General features: G+C 37.9%; 1 protein-coding gene across 1 annotated transcript in view; it reads right to left on the bottom strand.

Annotated features, from left to right (window-relative positions):
- Window positions 1–12,959, bottom strand: part of mre11a (MRE11 homolog A, double strand break repair nuclease) — a 79,114-nt gene that overhangs the window by 31,055 nt on the left and 35,100 nt on the right. The window contains exons 11-13 of the mRNA XM_073043319.1: window positions 9,029–9,132; window positions 5,873–6,046; window positions 389–451 (exon numbers count right to left, since the gene is read on the bottom strand). Of these exons, the coding sequence (XP_072899420.1) occupies window positions 389–451; window positions 5,873–6,046; window positions 9,029–9,132 (341 nt within the window). The remainder of the gene's footprint in view (window positions 1–388; window positions 452–5,872; window positions 6,047–9,028; window positions 9,133–12,959) is intronic.

The raw sequence follows: 12,959 nt of genomic DNA, 5'->3' as shown, positions 1-12,959 counted from the left end.
TCAATTTACATTGAATTCAATTTGAAAATAGCTAAAAAAAAGTTGATTTCACAATTTGATATTTCCAATTAATGTGAAAACAATTTTGATCACAAATTGAAACAAGATTCCACATTGCTAAAACTTTGACTTAATTGATTAAAAGTTTATTTAATGCTGTGACTTAGAAAGTAGCCCAGGTTGCTAGAGAATGTGGGAAGAGAACTTTGCATTATCCATGAATACACAGGCCAGCAACAGGTCATTGTAAAAATCTGGATACATGCTGCAGCTTACCAAGAGAAAATCAGCCCAGTGAGTGATGCCACATTGCTCAAATTTAGAAGCAGGGAACGAGAAAGGCGCCAGATATATTGTTTGAAGGCTAGACAAAATGTATAATACATACTTTTTTAACCTCTTCATCCTCTTCTGCTGTGTTATTTTTTCTCATTTCACGAAATTGCTTTACCTGAAAGTTAAATTGATCGGAGACAAATCAGCCTGTGTGATACATTACAAAAATGATCAAATCTATGCCTAGCCTAAAAACCAGACCAGGTATTCTCCCAGTCAAGTATGATCTAAATGTTTAACAAATAACTTTAATCATGCAATTTCTAAATCATTTAAATCAACTTTATTTACTGATAGACTTCTAAACATTCTAATAAACTCTGTTCTCTCAGCATTGGAGAAACTGGATAAAACAGACAATGCTGTGGACAAAGTACACAGACATTTTGAAGGGCAGAGGGGATGTAGGGGAAGGAAATAAAATTTAGAGTGACCTGGCAAGATCTGACCAGAGGAGAGAGGAACATGGAAATGATTGATGTGAAAAGAAGCAGAGCGGTCTGCATTAACATTAAACAAGTTAGAGGAAGAGGCTGGGGAAATCAGAAACAAAACTAGGAGGAGCATGGAGATAAGAAGAAAACTCAACAAGAATGCATCAGTGGCAGTGGTGTCCAATTCCTGAGATACGGGCAGCCATTGGGATCATGCCCAAGTAGTTACAGGTCTAGGAACTCACCTCTCAAAGAGCACCAGCAGGCTAAACAATTGCAACTGTACATCACATTCAAGCTTGAAAATGCCAACACCTGATGTACCTGCCGGCACAATGTCAGCACTGGGTTTTTTTTTGACAAGTCATAAGAGAAAACCAAAACTCCACACAATTTTCCCTATAAAGAACTCAAAGACCAACAGATCAAAAACCACATATCACATGTGAAACCAGCCAATGTGGCACCTCTGGCATTTTGCCAGAAAGGTAATATTTCATGAGATTCCTTAATAGTGAAAGAAGACTGGCAATGAAATTACAATGGGTATCAAACTAAATTAGATCATATTACCACTTAATATCTATATTCTTTAAAGTCATCAGAAGTTGCATATTACCAATCAGAGTGAAAAATCTCCCTAAATTTGCCAGCATCCTCAGCATAATTCAATAGGCGATGCATTTACCAGCGTTCGTTGTGACGGTAATGAGATGTGCATCACAGCTTCAGCAATATGGATTCAACCCTGTCCTCTAGTGCCACCTTTGTGGAGTCAGCACACTCCCCGTTTGAAAGTCTGGGCTTCTTCCAGAGCTCCAGTTTCTTCCCATATCCCACAGAAGGCCAACTTGACTGATTAATTAACTTAAGTTATAGGAGTAACAGAATCTGAGGGAATTTGATAGGAATAGGGGGGCAATAAAATAGGATGTGTCACACTGGTGTAAACTGAATCTTATTGGGCTGAAGGACCTGTAACCTTGTTGACTATCTTTGATTCTAACAATAACCCAATCTAGAAAAATTTGGCAGACATCCTAACTCAATTTGACTCATACTGCTAACCCTCTACACACATTTTACTGCAAATTTTCAGAATCATTTGTACATTTTCCCTATAAATGAACCTAGCTCCTTGGGGACTGGAAGTAGGCAAAGTGACTTCAGAATGGCATGCCTACAGAACTTGGAATGTCAGTCTCAAATCAGAGCCTTTAAACAAACAGATTTATAGTTGTGGGTCAAACATAAAATGTGAAAGGAGACTGGGATTATTCCCAGTTGGATCCAAGTAACGCTGTAGGCGATCTTTCTGGGGTGCTCTGAAAATTCTTCAGTAAAATTCAACTGGATATTGCTCTTTTGCAGTTTTTTTTTCTGTTAATCACTACATAATGTAATATTTATATCTAACAACTGCTCTAATATCTTGAAAAACATTTTAAAAGGTCACGAGCAAAAGGACTGTTTTACCGGTTACAAAGCTCACTTGCACCATCTACTGGCACAATCAGGTTACTACAACCTCATTGGTATAGCTTTCTGATCACAGATACCACATTTGATTCCTATCCTGTCTTTATTCAAAATCTACTTAACTAACTGTGCACCAGACAGACTGGACAGTAACCAGGAACTGGAGGCACCACCAATCTTAGATCCAAGTAATTTATTTTAGAGTATTTAGGAAGCTAAAGGCATAGTTTCTTTTATTGCCATCAACTTACAAAAAAATTAAGCTGAAAATTATTAGTTTTCCAATCATATATCTTTGATGTAGAGCTATTCCCACGTTGCTATGGCTCTTGTCTCCACTCCATATGACGGAAGGGTTATAAACTCAAGCATTTCTGGTGCAAAACTTTCTGAGACATCCATAATCAGACTCTGCGGGATCATCTTGTGTTTCAAATCCTCTTACAAAACTGATCACTAATCCAGGATCATGTTGGTAGCAAAAGTAAACCCAACTTGATCTAATTCATTTCAATCTACATTCTTAAATGCCTCTCTCTCTCAACTGACATGAACCTACTGCCTTGTTATTGCAATAGACAGTATCCATTTAGTTATCTCTGCTGTTATTCCCACCAAGCTAAATCTCCAAGGCTTCCCATCCTAGTTCTGAAGTGTTTTCTGTTTTCTTCTCATATAAACTCATTTTCTTTTTTAAGCTGATGCCATCCTTGGGACACTGCTACCTTACAGTGTTCCAGACAAGGTTTCACGAATGCCCTATACAAATGAAGCACAACCTCCCTACTTTCGTATTCAAGTCCCGAGCAACAAACAGTAACAATTTGTTAGTTTTCCAAATTTTATGTGGTACCTGCATACTCACCCATTGTGAATCATACACTAGAATCAGAAATCCTTCTGCACCTCAGAGTATTATCAATAGCTACATTTCTTTAAAAATAATTCCTGCAAAAAAAGCTGGAGCTTCACATTTTTCCACTTGTTAAAGATTTTCTGGAGCCAATCATAAAACAATCTGGATTGCAACTTGTCTGGTATTTTGAACTGCTTCACAATCAGTTAATGTGCTCTTCATGAAGGCACCTCTTGGCTTGAGAGAGGAAAGTTATTAAAATTAAATGGCAATTGTATGGGCATCAAAATATCTAAAACTGAACTGAACAATTAATTTAAGGGATCAGTGAATTTCCTTGAAATGGCAGAGGGTCTTTCAGGACACACAGAACATAAATAGTCCCACAGGAAAGATAATTCCATGGGACGACCCATCATATGATGTTAGGTCTGACATGGAAATACCAATGTCCTTGAACAGAAAATCCTACAAAAAGTAGTGGACTCAGCTCAGTCTATCATGGGTGAAGCCCTCCCCACGATTGAGCACATCTACACAAAGCACTGTCACGGGAAAGCAGCATTCATCATCCGGGACCCCCACCACCCAGCCTATGCTCTCTTCTCACTGCTGTCATCAGGAAGGTGGTGCAGGAGCCTCAGGACTCACACCACCAGGTTCAGGGCCAGTTATTACTCCTCCACCATCAGGCTGTTGAACTAAAAGGTTCAACTTGTCCCATTACTAAACTGTTCCCACACTTTCAATAACTCTTCTCTCATGTTCTCGATATCTATTGCTTACTTATTCATTTTTTTTACTTTTGTATTTGCACAGTTTGTTGTCTTTTGCACATAAGGTTGTTTGTCTGCCTGGTGGGTGCGGTCCTTCATTGGTTCTATTATGGTTCTTGGACTTACTGAGTATGCCCGCAAGAAAAGGAATTTCAGGGTTGTATATGGTGATATATATGTATTTTGATAATAAATTTCTTTGAACTTTGAAGTAGCATCAAGCTTAAAAGAAATGTGACTGGGTAAAATGAGACAGTGGATCAAAAGATCGGATGAAATACAAACTGACTATAATAGTGAAGAAAAGAATTAAGAATATGAGATAAATCTAGCCTTAAATACAACACAGATAGTTAAAGTTTCTATTGATCTTAAAATTATGTTTAATCCTATAGAGAATCAGAATGGAAAATTAATAATGAACAACAAGGAGATAGATGGCAGATGAATTAAACGGGTATGTTAAAGTAAAAGATTCAAAGTAACATCCCAGAAGTAGCAAGGAAAAGGAAGACAGGTAGGCAGTTCAGAAAATTTAAATCAGAGTAGCACTAAGCAACAACTGCAGTAATCTTCACGAATATCTCTTCTCCGTACCTCTGTATCCCTCTTATCTACTCAACTCTTGGCAGAGTAGATTCAGACATAGCTTCCATTCACAATCTATTATCTCCAGAGGGTCCACAAACCCTTATACCTCTGCCCCACACATTCCAAATTCACCATCTGCAGACATGTCAGCTTCCACTTTCAAAATGAAGACGGCATGCTCTACTCTCCCAAGTCCCCTATCCTTGCCTGCCCAACATTCTGTCACATATTTCTTTTGAACTTACAGTCCTTTAACATCTTGGACTATTTTTACTGTGCCCATGGTCTGTTTTTTAATCAATTATGCTATTGTTTGCACAGTTGTAACTATATGTTGTAATTATGTGGATTTGTGTAGGTCTTGTAGCTTTAGTTTTTGGTCTTGTTTTTGTCTGGTGGATTTGGAGCTCCTTTCCAGGGAACGCGCTAGACGGTAGTGTGATATTAATACGCAGCAGCCTCTCCGGACTGTGGATGGGGATTGCCAAACGTTACGTGGATTTTTTGGTGTAGTCTGTTTTGTCATATGCTTTTGTGATATCATTCTGGGGGAACGTTGTCTCATTTTTTAACTGCTTTGCGTTTGTGGTTTCTAAATGACAATAAACTAAATCTGAATCTGAATCATATGATATTTTACAAACTACTGGCTCCTTCTACAAAGAGAGAGAATTTTGAACAATTAAAACCAATGCACCTTGTCACAATGCTACAATAACATCCAAGTAAAAATTCATGGCATAGAGAGGCATAAAATCTGCAAACTTTATTTTTCTCAAAAAGTCTCAGGCTCATGCTGTTTGCAACCACAGCATTCATTGTAAACCTTACTTCAAACCCCATATTCTCTAATATAAGTTACATATAGTTTCATAACCTTCCACATCTCTAACTTTGCTTTATCGTATTTTCTGCAGAAAGCTGGAACACACCATTTTCAAATCTATTCATGCTCTTAACTCATTTCTTCATTGTCTTCCAATGGCTTCTTGTCACCAAAGACTCACATTCATTGTATTCATATGCATTTGATTTTCTGAACCATTCCGTTGGATTGGATTACAGATGTTACACTCCTTTCTCAGTCTTCTTTCCTCACCAATATGCCCTATTTCCCAGCTTTTTCACTTTCACCACCATTGGCAGCTATGCCTTCAGCTTCCTCGACTGTAAACAATGGAATTCTCTTCCTAAACTTCTTCGTAGCCCTCACTTTCTATAAGACCCAGATTAATAACACAGCACTCCACTGAACAAGATGTTGCTGATTTTCTGTGATTTGGGTTACATTTAGTTCACTTATGTTTACTTTGGGATATTTGTCTAAATTATTGCGCTAACAAATGCAAATCAGCACTTTCTAGTGCAGATAGTATTGGTAAAGCAATAGGACTACTTACTACTTCATCAATCTTCTCCTCGATACTGTCAATATGCCGCTCTTTCAAAAACTGTTGAGTCTTTTCCAATTGTAATTTTACGATTATGTCAATAGCATCTTTTTCTTCCTTGTCAACAAACTCTTGCACTGCTTCACCCATGCTCCTTTCCGTTAGCAGTGACAACTGAATACTCTGCAGTGGAGAAAGGGTAACGTAAAGATAAATTTAAAGTTAAAAACAAACAGAATTAGGTTTATTATCACTGACATATGTCATGGAATTCGTTGTCTTGCAACAACTTTTATGATTAGAACTGAGACAGAGGAAAATGCTGCACAAAGAAATAAATGAACAAGATTTTTGTGAACTTCTGGAAACAGACAAGTGAAAGTTTTTTAAAAAACAATTGAAACTTCAAATTGCTCTGCATTACTTGTCTATACCTCACATAAATTAGAAAAGCTGCATTCTGTGGACCAAAAAGCAGCACAGAAACTTTAAGCAGTTGGATAAGTAAGCTTGCTCCGAAATGTTGCCATACCATGGGATAAAGTACATTTTGGCGACAGTCAGGTACTCCAGTTAATAAACGTGGAAACAATTCAGAAACAAGCCCTGAATGTTCAAATGATTAGCCCTTCTAAGAGATGGTCTAGAACATAACTTCACAGGAATTGCTGGGATTCAGTTTTTTTTTTAAACCCAGCAATGCTCATAACATTGTCTTTGGCTTTTGGGATTCAACATATAGATACATCCCGGCAGCCTGTATTAATGTGGGTAAGGAGGAGTCTGAGCCAAATATCATTTTCAATTGAAGTTAGGAGGAGATTACTTTGAAAGGCATCAGCATCACTGAAAAGTGTCATATCTGACCTCAATGGTTCAAATAGAAATCTCACACCCTTCATCTGTATGGATTTTCTGAGAAACAAGAGCCTATATATTAACTCCTCTGTGCAGGGTGCCTGAGCCAATTTTGTGAGAGCTCCACAGATGATAGACTGACACCAGAGCCCCAGGTTGTATTTTTGCAGAATAAGCCTTGAAGTGGAAATTTGCTCTTTCATCAATAATCCCCCACCATTGCAAATAAAGAACATCACAAAGGGAGAGAGGAAAGCATGAATGTGTAGCAATTAATGATGCTGCCTCAAGTTCGATCCTGACCAGGGATGATATGTGGAGTTTGCATGTCCTCCCCGTGAGAGGTTTTATCAGCTGCTCCAATTTGTTCCCATTTCCCAAAGACATGCTGGAAAATCAATTGGCTATAGTAAAATATCCCTTAATATATTTGTGGCGAGAAGAGTTGAGAAAGTTGAGAGCAACAGGGAAATAAGGAAGGTGAGCGAGACCAATGAGACTATTCTACTGGAAACTAACATAGACGTAATTAAAACAATAACCTTTCCCTGTATCGTGGTAAGTGATGGGGTACATATTGTAGAGGAGAAGGATGAGGTGCCTCACAGGGGAAAAGGGGATACTTAGGGAAATGGCAAAGAGAAGCAGAAGTATAAAAGGGAGAAAGCAATTAGAGACAAGGAGAGAAGACCTCAGGTGCACAGCTTAGAGGCAATCAGTGAATATTATTGTAGGCAGAGTGATACCAGATGGATGAGTGAGGGTAAGGAAGAAAAGGGATGAAATGAGGCAAGGAGGCATCAGTCAAGAAGATGGCCAAGGGTGAATGGGAAGACAGGTGGGTATCTCTAACTCCCCAGCATTGGCCCAGAAGAAACGAAACCTTTTAAATAATGCTGATGCAGCCCACAACACTCTAAAGACAGCTTTACTGTGCAAATCCCAAATCTCGAGTCATTTTTATGAGTCTATCACACTCAAGTTAAATAATGCTGCACAGCATTTCACGTATTGTGTACGTCCAAGAATACCCATTTGCTGGTACCTTGTAAGTAAAAGGATTGGCCTTCCTTTACATATCAGCCACAACCATATTAAGTACCCGATTACATGGCATATGAAAGCACTGCTGTAAGAACCAAATCTTTGTGCTGTTGTTAAAGATTTGATATGTGTTTTTGTAACTTACCTGATAGGATTGATAATATGCAGTAAAAACTTTATATTAAATGTGCAATGAAACAGCAAATTGCCAAATATATTTGTTAAGGCAGCTGTAGTAAAGCATCAGTATTCTAGTGGATTGCTCTAATACAAAGGTAGTTGATCACCTGTCCTACCAATTGGCATGTAAACGCTCTACAAGCTAAGAACATGGAGGATAATGCTAGTTATAGCCAATCAGTGTTAGATTGTCAAATACTATCAAGGTTGACGTGATGGAGAAGAAATAAAGAAAAAAATGACAGCTCTCTATGATGCTCGAAGTCCATTTAATACAACCAAAATGCTGAACTCCGAATCCTTTGCCCCATTTTTTTTTCACCAAAAATACACAAATTAAATAGAATGCGCTGAGGACACAGATGAATTGACAACACTTCCCAGTCATCTGTCATCTCCAAAAAACACCTCACCATAAATATCTAGCAATGTTCTTGGAAAGGAATTTATACTGAATCCTGCTACTGTAATGCTTAAAAATGCTGATTATACATGTTAAAATAGTTGAAACACCACACAATTTCAAAACTAGTTTAAATCCATTAATTTTAAAATACTAATGCAGGAAAATAACAATGCACATACATAAAACTGAGTTTTTGGGTAAAGATTGTAAATAGTAACAGCTTGGTACATCTCTAGAAGTTCACGAATGGACTATGTAACAGCAAAAAAAAACCTTCACAAATCCATGACAGCAGCTGCAGAATTTGAAGACAACATACTAATATAGAAGAAATTGATGAAAAGCAGCCTATAGTTTTTGTATCTATATTGTTCTTGCTCTTTTCACAGAAAATTGGTTTTTCATCACGTTTACATGTATCTAAAACAACTGAACAAAAACAAAGCAACTTCACAAGCATTAACTGCAAAAGGCCATCAACACAAAATGGATTTTTTTTTAAATCAGTGGGATTAACTCCAATCATTTTAAAATAGACTATTATTTAAGGCAGATATATAAAACTAAATCTTAGGGATCCACTTAATGAAATTCAAAAATGTTTTTTAAACATTCTATAACTTTTGCTATGAAGATATACTTATAATTGACAGAGTATAAAAATGATATTAACTTACTTTTTCCGCCGTCTCAAAATACTGTTTGACTAGGTCCTCCACTCTTAATGTCATCCCTTCTAAAGATGTATTTGTAATTCTCTCAAAATTAATCTCTGTATCTGCTGTAATATCAAAATAAAGCATTCTCAAACACCATTACTCTCTTTCTATGAATTGTCCTCCATAAAACAAAGCCACTACCTTGAGATGAAAAAACACTTAAGACTACAACTATTTTCACGCCAAATAAAACAATGATAATAAATCTGATTTACTGTAATTAAGATAACTGCAAAGCTTGAGGCTCTACATTATTTAAGGATGAGTAACATAGCAATGTCAGATAAAGAAAAGATGAGCAACTGCAGACTATTTGAAATTATTGCCCAGTTTATGCTGTTTCATTGTTTATTTCATATGATCAACACCCCACCTTTCATCTCTTTTCTTTTCAATTGTGGTATTTCTCTATGAAATACAATATCTTCTGGTAAGATGGTGGTGTGTTTGAATGCAGCAGCCTCTCGGGGGCCAACCAAAGGTGCACTTTTCTTTTTGAAATATTTTTTTTAGTCTAATCATTAAACTATACTGCACTCCAAGAACAACGGGTACAGTGGATGGACTGGGAGAGGGCGACACTGGCCGACGGGCCAGGAGAAGGCAAAGCTGGCCAACGGGCAAGAGAGGGCTTCATGGGAGCTGACCTGGTGCAGATCGTGTAGCTGCTGCCTGCTACTCTAAGACATCGAAGTTGGTGCACGAAAGTAGCATGCAGTGTAACCGTGACTGTCTTGAGTGTTTCTCTTGCAATTGCAAGACCCTGTTGGACGTTGATAATGTGAGATGCTGCAGACCTGTTTCCCTTGTTTGGTGGCTAGACAGGCAACGAGGCATAGCATGGCCTAGGTTGTAGCGAGGACAAGGCCTCAAGCACGCTTGCCTGTTGCTGCAATCCAGGTGAGACGACGCAGGAGGCGGTATGGCGTGGAGTCTGTGTTCAGGTGGGAGCTGGCCTCTCCTGTTGGTGCTGCCCTCCAGTGTTCGACTGGTGGAAGGTCAGGCTGGATTGCCAGAAGCTGTACCGTCAATTTGCATGTCACTTAGGAACTTGGACCGTACTTGTGTTTTCTTGCGTAACGATATGTGTTTGTTTTCTCTCTCACTATTTTGAAAATATGTTAGGCACTTGGGCACCAGAGGAACACTGTCTCATTCAACAGTATCCATGTACGATAATAAAACTTGATCTGATTTGAGTGTTACCATTTTCCAATCTATCTTCTCATCATCAAAAATTAAATATCACAACTATCCCTCCTGAAGTTTGAATATCCAAAGACTGTAAAACTATTAGACTAAGTGTTACATTTTTCTTGCTTTTCAATCTCAATGTACTGCTTTTTCTTCCCACTCTATTTCACTTTTGATAACTTGACATTGAATTAATCTCATTTCTTAAGTTTATTTCCATCTCATTCTGCTTCATAATTTAAAATTACCTATTGTTAACTTTGCAGAGGTGTCCAAAAAGCCAAATATATTAATACAAGTAGGAAAGATGCCTTGTGTATTATGTTCCTGTTCAGCAGATGCTTCAAAACTTTTTTAAAAAATGTACAAAGCTCCAAGACATGACACAATCAGCATGGTGCCAGACAGAAACCAGCAGGCTTTACTCAACAGCAAGCTGTCAAGATAACAACATAACTTGAACCATGTGCAAATCTTCATGCTGCCAGTATGAGCCAAAGCATTCATCTTCAAGCCTGAAATTGGTAATACATTCTACAGCGCAAACCCTTAATTTTTTTTTAAATTTTCCAATTGCTAACATATGGATGTCCAAGAATTAAATCAATAAAAGTAGGAAACTATTAAAATCAAGAGATGCAGACTCTGGTTAATTCAAATAAAAACATAAAATTCAAGAAACGTTTCAGCAAATTAGGCAACATCTGTGGAAAGAGAAACTAGGAACGGGATATATTGAACAAAGAGAGTATCTCCGATAGGATGAAATCAAATGTATTAATGTCAAACTGGATTAGCAGTTAGAATTGCTAATCTAACTGGATTAGCAGTTAGAATTACACAAGAATATGCTTCTTGTGTAAAATTTGCTAACTCAGCTACTCACGGCATACCAATCAAAATATTGACTGACAAAAATGGCCAGTTCCAACACCTTAAGTTGGAGAATTTGATATTGGGCCAGAATGTGCTCTGACAGAAGATGAGGTGTTGCTCCTCAAGTATATGATGTGCCTCAATGTAACAGTGCAGGAAGCCAGAGACAGAGGTGAGAGTAGGAGTGGATGGAGAACTAAAGTGACAGGGAAATAGAATCTTCCGGAAACTCATTGTCTACACTTGAGAAAGCAAATGAAAGTGCTCTCCAAATGATCACCAACCTACTTTGGAGAGGTCATACGCAAAAGAGACCACAATGAGAGCACCAAATGCAGTAAATTAGACATATTATCAAGATTAATTTTGCAATTTGATTACAAGAAGCCATTACAAGCATTAAAGTGGAAAACAAGACATGCACCCAATGCTGATAAAGGAAAATACGAAAAACGTCAATCTCTTAAACAACAAGTGACTAGCGATCCTAAAGCCTAACTTCCAAAACCCAACACAACGGTTTAAAAATTGGATTTGATGAAAGAACAAACTAGATAAGTTGGTATCAGTAAAAGTGTTACTTAATCAGAACACATTCCATTCAACCCAATCAAGAGTTACTAAGGTAAGCAGTCATGGCACTTATTGCCAAATCTGTCCATCAAGTCTCAGTGAAATGCCATGTTATCTTAGTTTTATTGTTGAGATCTAGAAAACTTAAACTCAATTCCTCAATGAAGTGTCCACCTCTCATCCTCTGTCCCTCTAAGGTGAAAAGGCCAAATTCACTATATTGACTCATTTAGTTTTAAGCCTGTAAACTATTCCCAAACTCCTCCACTAACAGAAATATGAACTTCTCCTAAAAGTCTCAGAGAAGATTCTGCAACCTGATTGGATAAGATTCTTCACCTTGACCAGAGAACATATGGTGCCTTGTAAAAGTATTCTGCCTTCAACCCTTTGTTCACATAAATGAGCATTACAACCAGAGATTTTGATAAATTTAACTGAGCTGTTATTTGTGAATCACATGCTTCCCCTCACCACAGTAGAGCCCAAAAAAAAGGAAAATAGTAAAGCATGAAAAATCAAAACTTCAAAAACTGAAATGTCAGCAGTTCAAAAGTATTCACCCCAACTTAGCTCAGTACATAGTTGAACCACCTCTCACAGCTATTACAGTCAATAGTATTTTTTGGACAAGTCTCTATTAGCTTCGCACAATGTGATTAAGCAAGATTTGCCATTCCTCCCTGCAAAACTGCTCAAGCTGTGCCAGGTTAGTTGAGGAGCAGCACTGGACAGCAATCTTCAGAACTTATGAGATATGTTTGATCGGGTTAAGGTCAGGGCACTCAAGGACATCAATTTTCTTCATCTGAAGCCACTCCATGGTTGTTCTGGCAATGTGCTTTGGGTCATTGTCCTGCTGAACGATGAACTTCCTCCTCACTTTAAGCTTTCTGGCAGAAGCTAGCAGGTTTTTATCCAGGATCTCTCTGTATTTAGCAGCAGTCATCTTGCCATCAATGTTGACCAGATTTCCAGCCCCTGCTGGTGAAAAGCATCCCCATAGGATCTACCTCCACCATACTTATAGTAGGGATGGTGTTATCTGGCTGATGCGCTGTATTAGATTTATGTCACATGTACCACTTAGTGTTGAGACCAGAAAGTTCCACTGTAGTCTCATCCAATTACAATAACTACTTCCACATCTTTACAACATCTTCTAAATTATGCTTTGCTAAGTCTTTACAGGCAAGGATATGCGTTTTTTTTAAAGTCAGGGTTTATTCCTTGCCACTTTTCCATA

The sequence above is a fragment of the Hemitrygon akajei genome, chromosome 4 (genome assembly GCF_048418815.1).
Source record: "Hemitrygon akajei chromosome 4, sHemAka1.3, whole genome shotgun sequence".
NCBI classification, from domain to species: Eukaryota; Metazoa; Chordata; class Chondrichthyes; order Myliobatiformes; family Dasyatidae; genus Hemitrygon; species Hemitrygon akajei.
This window is presented reverse-complemented; position numbering and strand designations above follow the sequence as displayed.